Source organism: Melanerpes formicivorus, unplaced genomic scaffold (assembly GCF_026170545.1).
Source record: "Melanerpes formicivorus ecotype bairdi unplaced genomic scaffold, bMelFor1.0.p_v2 SCAF_1, whole genome shotgun sequence".
NCBI classification, from domain to species: Eukaryota; Metazoa; Chordata; class Aves; order Piciformes; family Picidae; genus Melanerpes; species Melanerpes formicivorus.
The window spans coordinates 45,566,016-45,586,185 of NW_027142353.1; the positions used below are offsets into that span (position 1 = coordinate 45,566,016).

General features: G+C 36.6%; 1 protein-coding gene across 3 annotated transcripts in view; it reads right to left on the reverse strand.

Moving 5' to 3' along the window:
* Positions 1-2,907: 2,907 nt before the first annotated feature.
* The window catches only part of NLGN4X (neuroligin 4 X-linked), a 273,134-nt gene continuing 255,871 nt past the window's right edge, over positions 2,908-20,170 (reverse strand). For all 3 annotated transcript variants that reach the window (XM_068141686.1, XM_068141670.1, XM_068141678.1), the window contains 3 exons: positions 17,123-17,308; positions 14,666-15,455; positions 2,908-4,341 (listed from right to left, as the gene is read on the reverse strand). In XM_068141686.1, the coding sequence (XP_067997787.1) occupies positions 3,492-4,341; positions 14,666-15,455; positions 17,123-17,308 (1,826 nt within the window). In that variant the 3' untranslated portion in view covers positions 2,908-3,491. The remainder of the gene's footprint in view (positions 4,342-14,665; positions 15,456-17,122; positions 17,309-20,170) is intronic.

Consider the following 20,170-nt stretch of genomic DNA (forward strand, 5'->3'; position numbering starts at 1 on the left):
TGAGAGAACAAAGTATACTTACTCAGCTTTTGAAGGAAGGCTGATACTAACATATCTGCAATATATGTAAATCCTTTAAATATATATGAGTAACTCACATTGCTACTCCTACGTATTTTTGCTATCAAAACTCATCTAAATTTTAAATATAAAATTAAAGTATTTACTTGTGGAGGCTGGATGTATTAGATTTATCTAAATTATTTTGATTCCTAATTTGGAAGATACATTTTTCATTTGCTAACCTATACACTAACATGGGAAGCTGCTTACCTAAGCCTTTTTTCAGTGCTACAGAACACGCCAACAAAACAATTAAACCATTGCTTCAGTGGATGTTGCAATGAATACAGGCAATAAATACATGGAGTTTATTCTCTTTTGTCTTCACTGTCTGAGTTTCTTTCCTTTTGATGGAAGGCTTTTATAACTATCAAAGCCATGAAAACTAACTTAAAAGTGCAAATACTGTTACTTTAGTATTTTTGTGTGATGTATCAAGGCAATAGATAATGAAATGGAGATGGGCAGAAAACACACCTCTGAAAGACTTTCTACACAAAAGGATGAACACGTAGTTCTTTGCACAAAGCATTAGAAAATACTGTGATATTTTATTATTAAAAATGCTGCTGAAAATTTTATACATATGTGTCCAGCCATATATATCTTCTATCATTATTTAAGGAAAAAAAAATAATAATTGCAAAACAATAACAGAAGAAACCATTAAACCCTGTGTGCCTCTTAAGGTCAAGAATATAAGCCTGGGAAAGTACTTTTCTTTCTCTTTTACGGTTTGTAAAATATATTTTGATATCATTATTATAGACTTCAATGAAGACCCTATAAATCTCTCTCCTCTATAAATCATACATCAGTCCAGATGTATGAAATTATTAAATCAACTTGATTGTAATTACTTTTAAAAGCTAAAATCATTCACTTAAAGGAACTTTTTTTTTTTTTTGTACCCAAATGTCACAAGCCTGACACAGTACTGTACATATTGCTAGCAGAAGACAATTGGAAGTACTAAACAAATACTGTAATTCACATTACAAACATAGCCAACTGCGTATGATGCCAAGCACCGTTATCTTTTTTTTTTTTTTTAACTCTAAATATTTTTTTAATTTGTTTTAAAATTTTTTTTTGCACAAGTTATGAACTGCTGCATCTCAGCTGAGGCATTATATAAGTGGTGGTATTGAGTCAGCATTAATATTATGTGATGGATCAGTGAAGGGGAAAAAAAGAGAGAGAGATTTCAGTTTGCTACTAGCTGTACTTTGAGGCTGCTGTGTCATCATATTCCAACCTGAGCCTCCATGTCAGGTTTAGAGCACATTTATTACAGATTAAAGACTGTTCAGCCATATGTTGCATTTTTACTACACCATTAACTTTCTTTCAGAATCTGTTTTATTGCCTGCTACAACTAGCAGTTGTGTGGATGAACAGATCTCCATGAATCACTTCGTCTTTGATTTTATTTGTAGGGGTGACTATTTTAAGAATTTCTTTTTAGAAAACAAAAAGCAGAGAAGACAAGAGATACAAGGCATCTTGTGATAGATACTTAGGGGACATATGATACCAATGCAGCTTATTTGTGAATTAATAATAGAAATACATCTGGGATAATCATGTTGAAGTGCAGACCAAACTGTTCAATTATCTTTGGTTACTACCTCTCAATGATGAAGTAACTTTCAAAGACAAAATATAAAGCTATCTTCATCTGTGAGAACTTATTTCTATCTTTCCATGCTCATATCAAATGTTTGAATCAAACTGCTAAGTTCCTTTGCTTGACAGCTCTGCTGGGCCCCTGGTTTCCTAGTAAAGGAATGGCAGAAGGGAAGAATTTTGCCCTTCCTGAGAGTTACAGTCGCTGAGATTTTTGGGTTTATTCAGATGCAGAACAGTTTACAATATCTCTGTTTCTCTCTCTGCAAAGTCCACTAGTTATGGGACTGCTATGTAATACATCAGCAAAATAAGTATTTTCTAACAGGTGTGCTCTCAAGCACTAAACAGGATATTGGGCAGAGAAATTCTCTACACATTGATAATTTCTAAACACTTTAAAAAAAAACAAACAGCCAACCAACCCACCATTTTCCCACTTTAAAATTGTGGTTTTATTTTGTTTAGCAAAGGTAAGAAAGTACTCTCTCAGCTGCGATTCTGCTGCAACTGCTGGTGAACATAGAGTTAATTTTCCTCAGAATAAGCTGACCAAAACATAGGCTTTCTTTGCTTTCGTCAGGGTGCAAAACTCTTCCTAATGTAGTACAACAACCAAGAACTACAAACTGGACTCTCAATATATATTATTGATTTCTTGGTTCAGTTTAACAAGCTTGAAATAGCAATTATTGTCTTTCATGATATTGTTTTCTCCATTTTCCAATCCATTGCTGTGTTGCAATTTAACAAAGGCTAACACAAAATTAAATTATAGAAAAAGAAAGTTTTAGAAAAGAACAACAATATCCTATGAATACTTTAACATGCACTAGTGTAACCTGTCAGAGAAAAAACACAGGTCACACAGACAACTGTATCCTCTGCATGACACCATGGCCTCATATAAATGAAACATGTTAGAAAAAACTCATGTTTTTTGTTTACCACTAGTAATTAAGAAGAAATTCCTCCTTTTGACATGGAGGAAACAGAGGTGATATGACTAATGTATATACATATAGGTCACAACCGAATGCACAATCTTTCTAAAAGCTCTTTTCAAACTGAAAACATCAATAAAAGCTTTTTTTTGTTTGTTTGTTTGTTTTTAAACTCACATCTATATACATTTTTACAAAGCTTCTTTAAACATAGTTCAGGCTGGCAAGTCATCTCTTTGCACAGAGCTATACGTCTTTTACTGCATAGTCAGTCCTCCTCTTTTTTTTTTTTTTTCATTTTTGTTTTTAATAATAAAATTCTATTTCCCCCATCTGGATTACAGCTTCATATGCTGGGTAAAAGCCCACGGTGATGTCTTCGTTTTAACAAGGGCCATTCATGGTATGGCACATAAAGAATTTTTTATTATTTTGTTTATTAAAAAACCCAAACAAAACACCTGTACAGTCACTGGCTCTGTGTTCCAGAAGACTCTGCTTTACTTGTAACACTCAAAACACCATTTTAAATTACTTCTTCTGGCCTCAACTTTGAATCAAAGTGGCTGAGATCTTAAAGCAGTATTGTAACAGCAATGTACACTTTTCACATTTCATAGGGTTTGTAGTTGATCTTCAACATCAGAGAGTTTCTGTGGGAAGGATCAGTAAGAAAATGACTATCCTTCTCTTGTAGTTGATTTTTTACTTTAGATTTTGACAAGGCGTTCAATGGATGTCATTATAACTTTTTCCTCTTTTTTTTTCTTTTTTTTCTTTTTTTTTTTTTTTTCCTTTTTTCTTTTCTTTTCTGTCTTCCAAGTGGCTCATAAAGGTAGAGGGGAATGGGCTGAGCTATACCCTAGTGGTTGAATGTCCATGGGGCAGATTTGTACTGTTTTGTCCTCCACTGAAGGTGTTGAAAGTATGCAAAGGCTGCATTCCTGTTAATGTATTTGGAATCATCGTTATGGTGTTGGGTGTCATTAGTGGGATGTCATCTGGGGACCTTCTCAAAGTAAGTGTGTAGTCAGGTGGACAGGTTAGTCTCAGTGTGTCATGGGCCTGCAGTGATTCACACTCATGGTCATGTTCTAGTTGTTTCATCTGCAAAGACATAATCTCCTCATTTTGTATGTGTGCAATATCATTGGTTGTGTTCCTCTGGGGGCTAGGGCGCCTGTGAGTCTCGTGACGCCGTTTGTCCTTCTTGTAATATAATGCAGCAAATGCTAAAATATTAAGGAACAGCAAGGATGCCCCCACAGCAATGGTGACACTCAACTCTGTGGAGTAATCTCGCTTGTTTTCTATCAGAACTGTTGTATCCTCTGGAGCTGTTTTATGGGTGTCTTTTGAATGCTTGGGATTGTTGGCAGGCGTCATTGCTGGGCGTTTGGTTGCTGGCCACAATTTACCAGGAGAACGTCGTGTCACATAAGGAAATGAAGTCATATCAGGAGGGGGCACTTTAGTTGTTGTGGAAACATACTGGAATATTTCATTCAGATTGTGCAGATGTGGTACGAGCTCCAACCAGAAAGCAACTTTTGTTGCTCGGTAGTGATCACGAACTCGGGGTTTTAGGCCAATATGCAGATACAGCTGGTCTTTGGGATTGTATTTGGACCAGGCCACTTCTTCAAAGCGGTTGGGTTTCGTGTGGATGAACTTTGTGTCCTGTGGGACAGGCTGGTTTGGATCTCTGGAAAAATAAAAAAAAAAAAAAGGGGGAAAAAGGAAGCATTATAGTAATTACAAAAAAACCCCAAACAAACAACAAAACAACAAAAACTACCCCCACCAAAGAAAAAAACAAAACAAAACTAAAACTAAAACACAAACCAAAACTAACCCCAAAATCCGTTAAAACGAACCCTTCATCCTTTAATTAATGGCTTATGTAATCATTAACAAAACCTGAAAACCAAAACCTAAAATTCCTCAATAACAGATGTCAATAAATAAAGTAAAAATTACTTCCTGTACAGTACACTATGCATTTTTACATTAAAACAGAGAAAGGCTTGTGTTTCAACTCTCAAAATACCATGCAGTGTTCTGTGATTCAGTATCAGTCTCCAAAATTGTCTTAGAGAGGTATTAACTACTTTTTCCCTTAGTAAGGCTTTAGGTTCAGCTTCTCCTAAAGTTGACATTAAATTTCTCATTTAAGGTACCACTAGTTCCAATGCTTTTCTAGATAGTAGTAAGGACACCTTATATCTATGTCAGTGTTGCATGTCCATGTGACCATAAGAACTTATACAAACCATATATATTACTTAAATGGGACATATTTCTCTATGGGTTCCTTTGCTGAGATATTAGTATCCCTTCATTTGCTGATTAATATAAAACTTGTAGGGTTGGCTGACACACCAGAAGGCTGTGATGCAATTCAGCAAGACCTGTAGAGTCTGGAGAGTTGGGTAAGAGGAACCTAATGAAGTTCAGTAAGGGCAAGTGTAGAGTCCTGCAACTGAGGAGGAATACCCCAATGCACCAGTACAGGTTAGAAGTTGACCTGCTGGACAGCTGCTCTGCAAGGGACTTGGGAGTTCTGGTAGACAAGTTAACCATGAGCTTGCAGTGTATTCTTGTTGCCAAGAAGGCCAATGGTGTTCTGGGGTGCATTAACAAGAGTGTGATCAGCAGATTGAAGGAGGTTCTCTTTCTCTGCTCTGCTCTGGTGAAGTCGTATTTTTAGTATTGTGTCCAGTCAGTGCTGGGCCCTGTGCTCTTTAACATCTTTATTGATGATCTGGATGAGGGCATTGAGTCCATCATCAGTAAATTTGCTGACGACACCAAGCTGGGGGCAAGAGTTGATCTGCTGGAGGGTAGAGAGGCTCTGCAGAGAGACCTCGACAGGCTGGACAGATGGGCAGAATCCAACGGCATGAGATTTAACACATCCAAATGCCGGGTTCTGCACATTGGCCACAACAACCCCATGCAGTGCTACAGGCTGGGGTCAGAGTGGCTGGAGAGCAGCCAGGCAGAGAGGGACCTGGGGGTGCTGGTTGATGGTAGGCTGAACATGAGCCTGCAGTTTGCCCAGGCAGCCAAGAGGGCCAATGGCATCCTGGCCTGCATCAAGAACACTGTGGCCAGCAGGAGCAGGGAGGTCATTCTGCCCCTGTACACTGCACTGGTTAGGCCACACCTCGAGTCCTGTGTCCAGTTCTGGGCCCCTCAGTTTAGGAAGGATGTTGACTTGCTGGAACGAGTCCAGAGAAGGGCAACAAAGTTGGTGAGGGGTTTGGAACACAAGCCCTATGAGGAGAGGCTGAGGGAGCTGGGGTTGCTCAGCCTGGAGAAGAGGAGACTCAGGGGTGACCTTATCACTCTCTACAACTACCTGAAGGGAGGTTGTAGACAGGCTGATGATGGTCTCTTCTCCCAGGCACCCAGTACCAGAACAAGAGGACACAGTCTCAGGCTGCGCCAGGGGAGGTTCAGGTTGGATGTTAGGAAGAAGTTCTATACAGAAAGAGTGATTGCGCTATGGAATGGGTTGCCCGGGGAGGTGGTGGAGTCGCCGTCATTGAAGGTGTTCAGAAGGAGACTTGACGGGGTGCTTGGTGCCATGGGTTAGCTGTTTGGGTGGGTTGGATTGGTTGATGGGTTGGACACGATGATCTTGAAGGTCTCTTCCAACCTGGTTTGGTTTATTCTAATAAAGGTTTATTCAGTTCTGGTGTCCCCATTTCAAGGGAGACAGGGAACTACTGGAGAGAGTGCAACTGAGGATTACATATATGATGAGAGGTCTAGAGCATCTCTCTTACAGGAAGAGGCTGAGACTTGGGCTTATTTAGTCTGGAAAAGAGAAGACTGAGAAGTGATCTTATAAATACTTCTAAACATCTAAAAGATGAATCTCAAGAGGATGAGGCCAATCTATTTTCAGTGATGCCTAGTGGTAGAACAAGAGATAATGGGCACAAACTAGAACACAGGAAATTCCACTTGAACATAAGGAAAAGCTTCTTTACTTTGAGGGTTCTGAAGCGCTGGCTGCCCAGAAAGATTTTGGACTTTCCTTCTCTAGAGACTTTCAAAACCTGCCTGGATGTTTTCCTGTGCAATCTGATCTAGGTGAACCTGTTTTAGCAGGGGTGCTGAACTAGATAATACCCAGAGATCTCTTCTGTCCCCTACTACTCTATGTGATTCTGTGTGATTCATTCAAATATCTACTGTGGGCAAAAGCCTTTGAAGTGTTTGTGTGTCACAAATCTTTCAAGCATTAGCAGCTTACTATTTGAAAATTCTATGTACTCATTTCTACTAAATAACTACTTTTAATGACTGTAGGAGAAGGAGCCTAAATTCTGTCACAATTTGTAGCAATAAGAAATATATTAGCTATTACCAACAAGTTTTATGGTAGTTAAGTAGTATTAGTAGAGATCATTAGTACAGTATTCAGAGAGAATTTTCAAAAAATGGTAACTCAAATATTTAATTGAAATAGTTTTGTCTATTTTTTTTCATTTTTTCTTACAGGTTCAGAATAAAACCAAACCAATGGAAAAAGAACTTTTATGGTTAATGTTTATGTATCCTTATAATTTTGCTAAATTTTACGTAAATAAGATTTCCTCTTGGAAGGAAAAAATACAGGCATCCAAAACTGCTAAATTTATTATTCTTCTGTGCATGAGTATGAATCTTCTTTTGCAGTAAAGAGTATTTTCTGGGAGTTAGTGACATGTTATACTGAGAGTACTGATTCATTTTCTGAGTCCAAGAACTTTCCATTCTCCTTTTCATTCCCATATGCATTAGTTTATTTCCTATGAAACTGATTCTACTGTCATGAACATGATTACTTAGTTTAGCATTCCTTTGCTGTTTATAAAGAGCTTGTCCTTACTTCTCAAACCAGAGTGGTAATCTGACTTTAACAATTTTACAACTCCTGTATTCATCTGTTTACCTGAACAAATTTACCCTTTTTTTTTTTTTTTTTAGTGAAAGGAAAATTTATTTTTCTATACAATTTCGGTACTTTTGTTAACTTATGCATGGTGTTTTAGGTGTATTTTGGATTTTGGGGTGGTTGTTTGTTTGATTTTTAAATATTGTACCGTATCTAACCTTTCCTATCTCAGTAAGATATAAACTAGGGATTCCAGAACTGTGGCTATTTAATTTAATCTATCTCTATATCTACCTACCTACCTACCTACCTATTTCTAATTTTATGTAGTAATAATCAGCCAAATAGTGTTAATTCAGAGCAAAAAGTTAATTGCTTAGTAAATGTTCATCCTAGCAGGAGGAATAATATCCTCTTCTAAGCCGCACAGTAGCAGATGCATTCTTCTGCTTTAAACTATCCTAACATGCATTTGAAAAGGAAGTATTTATTTTTGTCTTAAAGAATAGAGTGAAAGAGGAAGATATAGGCTCAATTCAATATACTACTACAGTACTTTCTGGTTCAACATATAAATTCTAGAGCAAATTAATAATCAGAAACATTAGCAAAACACAAAGCCTTTTTCTTGTGAAATTGAAAATCCTGCAGGAGTTACAGCATAAAATCCATCTTGTGTTCTCCCCACTTGCTGTTCTGATTCACAGCATGAGTAACTCTGAGATGGGTCCTACAGAAAACATACAAGTTAAATTAGGGCACCTAAATGAGTTGCACTTGTTACTCAGTACAGGCGATGAAGCAGCTGAGCATTGATTTCAATGAGTCAAGCTGGACATTCACTTTTTTTTTTTTTTTTTTAATTATTATCCCTATAAAAATGACAGCAGATGATGATTTAACAGATAAACACTTTTTTATTTAGCCTTCCCTTCCTTTGCAAACAACCCACAAAACAAGTAAAAATCAACCTCTCTTTGACTCTCTCCTACTCTCTACCTCCATCTCTCTCGTTTTTAACAGTACCTATTAGGACACCCAGTTATGCTGTCACCTTCTCCAAACACATTTCAAGTGGGCAGTGTCATATTTACTTTCATTGCTCTATGTGGGCATGAAGATGTCCACTGAAACAAGGAACAGAAAAAATTCAGCCAGCTCTACAGGCAAGTGATATTTTGATGAGGGTAACAGAGCTGTGCCTTTGGCATCAGCTCAAGAGTTGATCATTTATTAACTGAATAAATGGTGGGAATATTCTTTTGGAATTTGGAGCTTATGTATCTAAAGTTTTTTGTTTGTGGTTTTGTTTTTTTTTTTCTTTTTATCCTAAGAAAATGGAATAAACAAGTCTTGGTTTTAGACACTAATTATAATTTACTGAAAATATTCAGTGGATATAAATTAAAGGGATTTTATTGTCCTTGGCCCTCCTTCTGTATTCTCTGGAAAAAAATCTGCACAATCATAAGGTTACAACTTATGAAATGTTGTCTTTTTCTTGGGTGGTTGAGCAATTTATCCTGTAATGAACACTTCTCTGGTACTATAGATAGGCATAAAACACATGTACTTAAAAACACTTCTCCTATCAAATCTGCTGTTTGACAAAAATTTTCTTTTTTTTTTTTTTCCTCTCACATAACTTTCATTTTCCTGGACATTTTTGAGACTCAAGGGTGTAATTATAGAACAAAAGGCTGCTAGGAAATCTTTCTTTAAAACTCTCTTGTATAATTGTTATGAAAATAAAATCTGAATAATAGATTTTCAGTTCTGTGCTTCCAGAAGCATTTCTCACAGGGACTAGATGACTTGTTTCCCAATTGTAGTAGTTGGCAGGAAGACTTTTTTTCTTCATCCTGTTACTAGAACAGAAATCATTGTTGCTCATTTTCCTGATTATTTTCACCACCTTTACAAATCAATTTAAAAAACTTTTCCATCAAAATGGCCCCAACATGAAATGCTTGAGCTTGTCTTCCATACTACAGAAGACCATATAATGACCTTTCTTCTCTTATCTAAAGTATTTTTTATTAATGTACAGAATCACCTGATTTCACCTATCATTTATTTTCCTCACTTTCACTATCAATTGCTCAATTTAACATCTTGCTGTTTCCTGCAATTTTATGCATATCTCCTGGGCCTACATGAGATATACTTGTCTGAGTATATCCAAAACATTGATTTCTCTTTTTTTTTTTTTTTGTGTTTTTTTTTTTTTTTTTTTTTTTTTTTTTCCCTCAGATGATATAAAGGTGCCTGCAATGGATGCTGACTGAAGAGCAAAACACATTCCTCTTCACAAGGTGAATTAGTAGTTGACCTGGAGAGCGAATCAGGAAAATGAATATTTCGCATCTGGTGATACTGGCATGAGGAGGATTATGGAGAATTTGAAGTAGTTTTCTCTTATCCTGAGTTCCATATAACATGTTGAAACACCATTCATCTTTTAACTACTTTTGAAACAGCAATATCACTCAGAGCAATGGAACTGTTATGTTAGTGCACTTAAAGTATTCTAATATTTTGTGTCATTCTCTAACTTTACTGGAGAGCAAAACTGTCCTAACAGACATATACTGAGCCTGTCTACAAGACAGTGAAAGACATCTTGATCATTTATTTTCTTTCAGCAGTCCTCTTTTCTCCATATGGATTTTTCCTTATGCATTTCACAGAATAATGCAACCACAGAATCACCAAATGGTAGTCGTTGGAAAGGACCTCTGAAGATCATCTAGTCCAATCTCCCTTGGTTTTGAATGCCTCCAGAAACAGACCCCATAATCTCTCTGGGCAGCCTATGGCAGTGCTCTGACACCCTCAAAGTGAGTAATTTTCTCTTTATTTCACATGGAACCTCCTGTGTTTCCATTCACGTCCATGCCTCTTATCCTGTCACATTTCTTCATGCTTCCACTTATTTTTTCATGTTATCACTATACTATTAATGGTACAGCCATTACTGCCTGAAACACTGGTACACAAGCATATTTTCCTTTGCCTCCTTTACTCAGTTACCATTTGGTCCCATTGTTGCCATGCTCCCAGTCAGCTATTATAACTACTAAGGAAAGCAAACTGTAAATAGTTTGTTTTGTTTAACTAACACAGATTGGCTATTGGAGATAGCAATTTCTTCAGACAAAAACACCAAAAAGAAGCAGTTCACAGAAAATTGATTTGAAAATACCATTTAATCATTGTAAGTTTAATTGTGGTTTCCGCTAGAAAGTCAAACTAAAAACCACAGACATCCTTAGTAAGTTAGTTTTTGCATATCTCAATCAATGGTAGTAAAACAATTCAGGAATATTTATCTGACTTGCAAAGAAAATATTTTGTCTTTATTTTTCTCACCACTAGAAGAGATGCATGAATGGGAGCCAAAATAGAGTATTGTAACTCCTCAAAAGATGGTAATTTCTAGAAATCAAATAGATGCTTCTAAGGAGAGCATGACTTCATCGTCTCTGAAATTTCAAATCCTTCCTCACAAGAGTGAGAAGTGAAGGACTGGCACACATCCCGTTGTACTGTTCACTCTCTCCCTGCTGATATATCTGTAAAGGGTGTAACATGGGCCTAATTTATGGAACATTTGAGCATATGGAACTACCATTACAGTTAGGATAGTACTACTGCCAGCAGACTGAAGCTTTAAACGCACCTCTTGATGAAGCTCTTGCACATGATTTTGCACATAGTGGAATCAAAAGCTGTATGTTTGTGTTATTTTTGTATCCCAAATGTGGTTTCTCACACCTATACTCTGTAACACATTATTTTCCTATTTCTAAAGCATGTTAGAAACACAGTTGAAAAAAGGCCAAAACAACTGTTAATGCATATCATGGTTTAACTCCAGCCGGCAACTAAGCATCATGCAGCTGCTTGCTCACTAATTCCCCCTCAGTGGGACAGGGAGGACAATAAGAAGAGAAAGAATGCAAAAGTTGTGATTGGAGATCAGAACAGTTTAATAACTAAAATAAATAAAAATAAGAATAAGAAATTAAAATAGAATAATAATAATAAGTAATAATTGTAATTAAAATTATTAAATCCAAGAAGAGAAGATATGAACAATGCAATTGCTCACCATCTGGTGACTGATGCCTGAGCACTGATCTAGCCACCCCAGTCAATTCCCCCCCAGGTTGTATACTGAGCATGACATCTTATGGTAGGGAATACCCCTCTGGAGAGCTCAGGTCATCGGTGCTGGCCATGCTCCCTTCCAGCTTCTTGTGCACTCCCTCACTGGCAGAGCATGAGAAACCAAAAGATCCTTAATGAAGGATAGCACTTAGCAACAACTACAAATGTCAGTGTTATCAACATTATTCTCACACTAAATCCAAAACATGGCACTGTACTAACTACTAGGACAATGAAGAGGGAAAAAAAAAAAAAAAAAAATAGTCATAGCAAGGTAGAAAATGGAGGATTAACAAAATACAGCTTCCAGGTATTGATTTCAAGGATGACCTATTTGCCATTAAATATTTTAATTGCTAACCCTCTTTTTGCTAGCTGCAATAACCGACCTCATAACAAAACACAATAAAAGCACTGCAGCTTGTGCTGTGCTTTTGAGATATAGGGATTATGCAAGATTGACCTGCCCTCCAAACTCAGCATTGGCAGTAGGATCATTAAACAATGTGTGTTTGTTAACAATGTGTAGTATGTCAGTTGAAAGATTAGCATAGCCCTTCAGAACTATGCACCACCTGAGCCATAATTATACAGTAAGTACCTGACTGCAGCCTCAGGAGGAACATCATCAAGATTGGAAAAGTTTCAGAGACATTACAATTAATGAAATAAATCTGCAATTTTAGTGTTCAAGGCTCATCTATAGGGAAACATGGAATAATAAAATCTTCCATTTAACAGTTTTTTTCATATGTGTTGCCACAGGAGAAAAAACAAATCAGAATGATTTCTATTAGAATAAGGATAGGATACAACCAGTTTTAAAAAAGAGGAAAGAACACACAAAACAAAGTCCCCGACAATGTAGTCTTGAACCATAGCAATCTTTCTGAGAGTTGGAGGACTTGAGTAGCTTTCAGATTGTGTGCTGGAGGGTAGAGAGGAGAACAGTCCCCCCCATACTCTTTTGCTTCAGGCTTGAAGTGCTACAATCTTCCCTTTTCCATTGGAGGCATCACAGGTGCAGAGCAAATGTAATCTTAAAATATTATTTTCCTCTAAATATCCTCTTCTACTATTCAGAACAATTAATATATAAAAAAAAAGAAAAACCAAACAAACAAACAACCCACCAAAAAAACCCAAACCAACAGAGGAAGGTAATGTATATTTTGTTTCACTTTCCCCTCTTTGTGTAAACTGAAATTTTACAGCCACAGGTCATTTTTAACGGTGTGTCTTTCACACCACCTATAAAAGAGCACACTTGTAATAAAAGATATACCCTACTCCTGTCTCATCAGAAAATTGTCAGAAATTACTAAAGGCTCTCCCAAAGCACCTGTTATGCCTTTAGTTGCAGCATGACAATGAGTTCATAAGCAAAGAACTGGGAGATAATGTATTCAGCCTGCTGAAATTAGCTTTGAAGTAGCAACAGCTGGCAAGTGCTTGCAACTATGAGTAATGGTGGCAGCTGGGACTGTGAGAAGCCCCTGTCAGCCTCAACAAATTGCTTCAGAATGACTTTTTATTCTATAGGGAACAGTCATAAAGCAATTGTAAATAATAATGAGACTGTGGAGATATTGCACCTCCAGAATTCCAATTATGTGAGGACCTGAAGTCCTCTCTGTGTATGTGTCACATATAATATAAAAATAAAGACATAGAGACAGTATAATTATCTGTACAATACAGCCAGCATGTGGCATTCTCTGTCCATAAACCAAACTTTCATCTTGAAGTTTGCCCATCTCAGTACCGATGACTTCATGTTGCCAAATACATCTAAATATTCCACAGTTCATTCACTATTGTTGCAGTACTGTGGGATTTCTGCATGCAAAAGTACCAATTTGACAAAAATATAGTGCAACAAAAGCTTTCTTTTTGCCTAGTAAATTGACCTGAAGTATTTGATTGGTTTTCACTTAATTCATGCTTGAGGTTCTTGTTAAGACTGCAAAATCTCTCTTCCTTGAAAGTTATTTGGATTCATTAAAGGCTGCAAGAGCTTCTGAAGTCTCTGAGTGTTTCACACTAGGCATCTCTGAATTTTTCTTATATAGCTGCACACCATTCACTGCAGTGCAGTAAAGCTGCAGTTTCCAGAGCCCAATCCTGCCATAAGGCATTCATTGAAAGATTTACAGCCCCTTTGTGCCACAAGTATCTTTGTTTTAATTCAGTACCAAAGACTCAAGGTTAACAAAAAACCCTTCCTGTTCAAGTAAAACACTGCAATAGTCTCTAAAGGAATGCTATAGGAAGGAGACAAAAATTATTAATAGCATGCACAGATTAAGCTGCTTTGAGAATTCTTTCCTTGATGTTTACAACCCCATTTCAGAAAAAAAAAAAAAAAAAAAAAAAAAAAGTCTTTATTTTGTTTCATAAATAGAATTAATTTACATTTGTAACCTTCTCAAATTGAAATTTATATCTGAGTCTCTTTTTCTTTCCAGTCAAGTACTTATTATGGCTGTTACAGCCCTCAGAGGAAAAAAATCTTTCCATTGTCTGCCTTCCTGTTCAAATTCCTCCCTGAGTTCCTATTCCTGTGAAGGTCGCTTAAAAAAATGATAACTTCCTTTCTCTTGCAGTAGATTAATGCTAGCTGCCTAACAGTCCTTTCTTTAAGTAGCAGACATGCTCCCTCTGATTTTTTTAATGCCTGTCTTAGCCACCTTTTCTCCATGAGATATTCTTTGTCTTTACAGTTGCCCTATTTTTTTAATTAAAAATCCAGCGCATTATTATTATCACTAAGCTGCTCAAAGAAAACAGTTTCAGGGAACACACTAATTAAAAATCTATTAGATATGAATAAGCTCCAGTTACCTCCTGTCTTATGCAAATAGTGCTATAATACTACTGCAAGATCTAGGTTTGAAGCTACTGCAATGAGATACTGACTAGAAGTATATTATCAACTAAAAGGGATGCTGGGGGTCAAACTTACCCAGTTTTTGCAAAGTTAGTCCAGTATGTCATAACTACTGCACTGAGCATGACATCATTCTTGGAGAAGTTGCAGTTAAACAGTTCTGTGGGGCCAATCATAGGAATCCCAAACACATAAGGGACTTCGTCACCATGAGCTGAATCAGCCCAGCTGGGTTTCATTTCACTTTGGCAATGGTGGTAAAATGCATAGAAATATGTTGGAGATCCATACTGGGCATGCAGGTCAGCAGTAGCAACAGCTGGTGCAACCCACTGGTGGTCTGTAAAAAGAGCAACGAGGGTCTTCCGTCTTGTTTCAGGGTTTTCTTTGTCTGCCCAATCAGTGTACATGAATTTAATGGTCTCTCGCAGTGTATCTTTCCCTTCCGGATAACCATATAGATTGTCCACAAAATTTGAGACAGAAAAGTCAAAGTCATTGGGGGAAACGCCATCTTCATTGTCTACAATGCCATCCACAAATTTTAAACCTTCTCCTTGATTCACACCCAGCATTATATCATAGTTAAGGAATTCCCCTTGCTCCATGAGAATCTGTGGGTCATCTGGAATCACGTCTCCATCTATCACAGGCCCAAAGGCAATGTGGTATGTGGCTGGAGTGATGGTCTGTTGAATGAGTTCTTTGTAGTTCTTATTACGCAGACATTCAACCAAATCAGTGGTATCCAGCATGTCGCAACCCACTTTATCTGCCAATATCCGAGTATACTTGGCAGGCTGATAGTTCACTGCCCAGCTGGACAGGGCTGTTCCACTCTGTATGATTGCCTTTTGGAACAAACCTGCAGGTGCAAATTGTTGAAATACAAACATAATTGCATATAAAAATTAAAAAAAACCAACAAAATAATTAGAAGTAGATTTCACTAAGCAAAGACATCTTCAATTATACAGTAACTAAAGGACGTATATACCTACATTTCAATTCAAATTTCCACATAGTCTACTCACTGCTCCTTTTTTATAGTATCTCTAAAAGGCTTCTTGTTCTTGATGTTCACACACATAAAGCTTGAAGCTTTCAGGTTACTGTTTCAAGAATAAAACTCATGCTTGTATTGCAGTTTTCTTGTATCTTTAATGGAAGTTTAATCACAGTGGCAGACCTGTAAAAAATTCTTTAAAGGAGAGTCAGCTACAAGCAATTAGATGCTCTTTGCCATATAAATGACTTTCATAAATGTGGTCTTCAGTAGTTTAAAGGTCAAATTAAAATTACAGACTCTCATTTTCTTCACAGAAGCCACATATCATATAATTTGAAAAAATCTCTGCTAAAATTAATAGGCTTGAGCCTTCTACTCTGGCATTTTTTTTCTTTACCATCTTTCTTTATTAAAATTATTAGCACTTTGTGTGTGTGTATTAGCACTACCTTTATGCTGAACTAAAATATATTCATATTTTTCAGAGGAGTAGGATGAGATTCAATAGTACTTTCTGATTGCTTTATATATATCAATATAAAGATGACAGATGAAAGACCCAGTCTGAAGAGCTTCTTTGTGTCGGAGCATTGAAAATCCACTGAGCTTACCAGTGAATCTGCTCCGTTTAGTTTTTCCTGGTAAGATCACTGAAATGGACTCTTACATACTTAAACTAAAATCTCTGGGCCTTTTCTGCACATGGTTTCTACTCTCAAGCTCTTGAAATAACAAAGCCAGCAAGAGATACAAAAACACTTAAAAGATTTTGAAGCACATACAGGACACATTTTTTGTGGTTGATATACCTTTGTGATCATTACTTATTATACATGCTAGACAATGTCAGTGATGTAATTTATTAAGATTTACATACTTCCATCTGCTTGATTTTGGCATAGCCATTACTCAACAGTTATTCACTGAAGCTTGTTTAATGGTTGGAACTGATCTTAAAGGTATTTTCCAGTCTAAACAATTCTATGATTCCATTTTTGTCAATTGACTGAAAAATCTCAATGTATTTCCAAATTGGTTGTGTTTACCAGTTGCCCTGCTGCATCTGCTTGATAGAGTTTAGCCTTCTGCCTGCCTTCTCCTTTTTAGATTTCTGTTTTAATGTGATAGAAAGAAGCATGGACTTATAAAATACCACAGATATTTTTGTCTTGTCTTCTTTTACATATTCTTTGTAGATTTGGTCTTATTACCAGGAATATTTATGGTTCAATACTGGTGCTGTACATTCTTGGGGTGTTTTTTTAGAGGGAGAGGTGTTGAAGGTAAAAATCCCACAGCTCAAATGCTTACCAAAATCTCAAGAACTCTATATGGGTTTTTCATATCCAAATATTTACACTGACTGCCAGAAATCCAGACTACTAGCTAGTAGGTATTTCAGAACAATTATAGATCTCATGTCATTATAATTCAGCCTACCTGACATGTTCAATGTCATTACACCACACTGTGAGGGTTTGAGTATTTCTTTAAGAAGTGCTTTTTTTACAGAGTATCATTACCTTCTGAATAGTGAGAGAGTGTCAAGAGACTGACACAAGAAGCTCCTGCCCCAGATCCAAAAATAGTAACTCTTTTTGGGTCCCCTCCAAAAGATCCAATGTTTTCTTCAATCCAACGTAAAGCTTGGATTTGGTCAAGCAATCCATAATTGCCTTTTGCAGCTTGGTCTCCAGTACTTAAAAAACCTATAGGGCAAAAAACCGATAATTTTAATTCACCAGATACATAGTTAGCCACAGGGTATCCACATATTCACAACACATATTCCCATCTTTCTATATTCTTTTTTTTTTTTCTTTCTGTTTTTTTTTTTTTTTTTTTTTTTTTTTTTAAAGGTCATGGTCCCAGTTAAATATCTCCTGTGCAGGCAGCAGAACTCATTCTCTATCTTTAGTTTTTTTGCCTACTGCAGAGGTTATGTTTGTGAAAAATGATTATTTCCTCTAAAATAATTCTATATCAATGCAATGTACAATGAATAAATTGATAACTGTATGTGAGTAAAGTAAAAAAAAAAACCATAGGAAATCATTTTTGTGGAAAGAACTGAGATACCCAGTCTTCCTCTGAGAACAAAGCTCCCTAATACATTAATTTAAAAGCTTCTTCCCATGGACCAAGATGGTCCTGAACTACATAGCTTGTCAAATTATTGTACATGTGATATGAACAGACACACTCAGGAAAAGAAAGATCAAGAAAAATAGGAAAATCAATGTGGAAAAGCCTAGGAAAAAAATCATACTTCAATTTCCCAGAGGATATTTACTAGGAAGATAGCAGGTAAATCCTCAGCAGTTCAGCTGTTTTTAAGGGAAATTTCATCTGAACAAATCAGGTTTTGTCTCTTTCCTTGGAAATTGCAGGGGAAACTCTGCTGCTATTTTTTGTTCCTGTACTGTGGTTATCAGATTCTAGAAACAAAGCATGACACATTTGGAGTTTGTCTTGCAACACAGAATGAAATAACTGAAAGTCTATGACAGAGACTAATTTTGTTTTTCTGAAACAAACCAGCTAAGGTAAAACATGGCAGTTATCTGCACTGCCTATCATTCACAGTGAAGAACTTGTTCTACATCCAAACTACCACATTGAGCCATGTACTCATCTTCCTCTTTTTAATTTCCACAGATCTTTTCTGTCACAAATGGAAGCCAAAAGTTTATTAGAAATAACAGTATATGGAAGTTTTCAGATGGACATGACAAATTTAGGCAGCTGCTTATCAAGACAGAACAAGGAAATCACTGGTCTGATGTTTCCCAGCTAATTATCAGTTCAGAAAAATTTGCCAGAAGAGGGCCCCAGGACTCAGAATATCTGCAATTCTGGAGCAGTTTGAGATGAGAGTCTGGATTTTTGAGCCACCTTAGCATGATGTTACAAGAATTTCATGCTCCTGGGCAGGACTGCAGGGAAGCCTGTGTTCCCTATGAGGAAAAAAAAAAGGCCTTGTAATACATTTCACATGCTTTGGCAAAGGGAAACAGATCTCTTGGCACTGGCTGTAGTTATTTTTTCTGTGCTAGGAAGAATTAAAATTCACAAGGTGAAAGGGATTCACATTATGGAAGATGTAGAAGAGAAGGAAAGACAATAGAAAAAGCAAGAAATTATATGTGCTGGGCATTAATACGTCAGACTTTTGCCATAATGTTTTTTATTGGTAAAATTCCTACAATGAGGTGCAAAATCCAGCCTCAAGGTTTAAAAGCAAGCTCTAAGAACTTAACTCTAAATATGGAATGATATATGGCCTGTATGTTATGGCGGCATACATTTCTGTATGCAAAGTTAGGCATGACTAAATGGAACATATTATGTCACACAAAAGATTCTTCCTCATATTTAATTAGTAATTATTAATAGGCATTTAATATCAACAAGTTTCTAATGAACACTAATTTCTCAGTACTGAGTTGCTTCAGTTGCAGTAATATAAATCATAGCATTATTGCAAAGTAACATCTGATATGGTTTTCTTATTAAAAAGTCTCTAATAATGGCAAGCACTGTAGTCAAAGAGCAGTGACATCTTTTTTCACTTCTAGACCAATAGGGGAAAAAACAAACAAATTATTAATCCATAATTACCTCAACTTTTTTAACAGATATGTTTTTTCTCTTTTTCACATGCCTTTATTATATTTTTTTGACTACCAAAGAAAGAAAAACCCACTTGCTGGTTTTGTTGCTGCAGCTCACTGCAATATTCTATAATACACTATGATTAAGCCTTTATTCAATCAGAACTATGACCCCCCTGGGAGAAAGTGACTCTACAGCAGCATGGTAAATAATATTCAGAGCCTAAACACATTTTAGCTCTTCAAGCAACATCAAGCTAAAGTTGGTTGATCTTTGTGATTTTGAATTCATTCCAAACGTGCTTGAAGGTGACTGAGTAAAACCACAGTCAATGAATATCTGACATTAGACAAATGAAGACTTTTTTTCATTTCCACAGTTCTCTGCTGATTAATCACAATGACAAATTTTCTTAATTTAAAAACTAATCATCATGGCAAAGTGCCAGCCCCACATGACACAAACTGAATTCATAAATCTGTCTTTCCCTGAGGAGGACATGTTTTCTTTCATGCTCTGAATACCAGATCAAAATATTTGTTCAAAGCCATTTAAAAAAATGTAATCAAGGAGTATCAATTTGTCCAGAAATACACAACACTAAGAGATTTTTTTTCTGTGACCACTGTAAAGATTTGTGGTGATTTGAGCCTTAACTGGAGTTTAATGTACTAAAAAACTAATAATCTGGAGTCAGTTCAGAAGTAGGAGAAGTAAATTTTTTAACTATATATATATAGCAATAACAGAGAGGATTTACAAGGGTAAGGAATTAGGATTAATAGGAAAATGTAGAAAACCAAATTTGGATGGCCTGGTACCTCCCTCGATGTATGTGGATTTCAGTCCTTTAGACAAGCATGGATGGGGTAGGGAGAAGATCAGGACTGACTGCATGCAGAACCAGGAGGCGAGCAGCAGCTGTGGATCCTTTCAAACAGTTGAGGCAGGAGCAA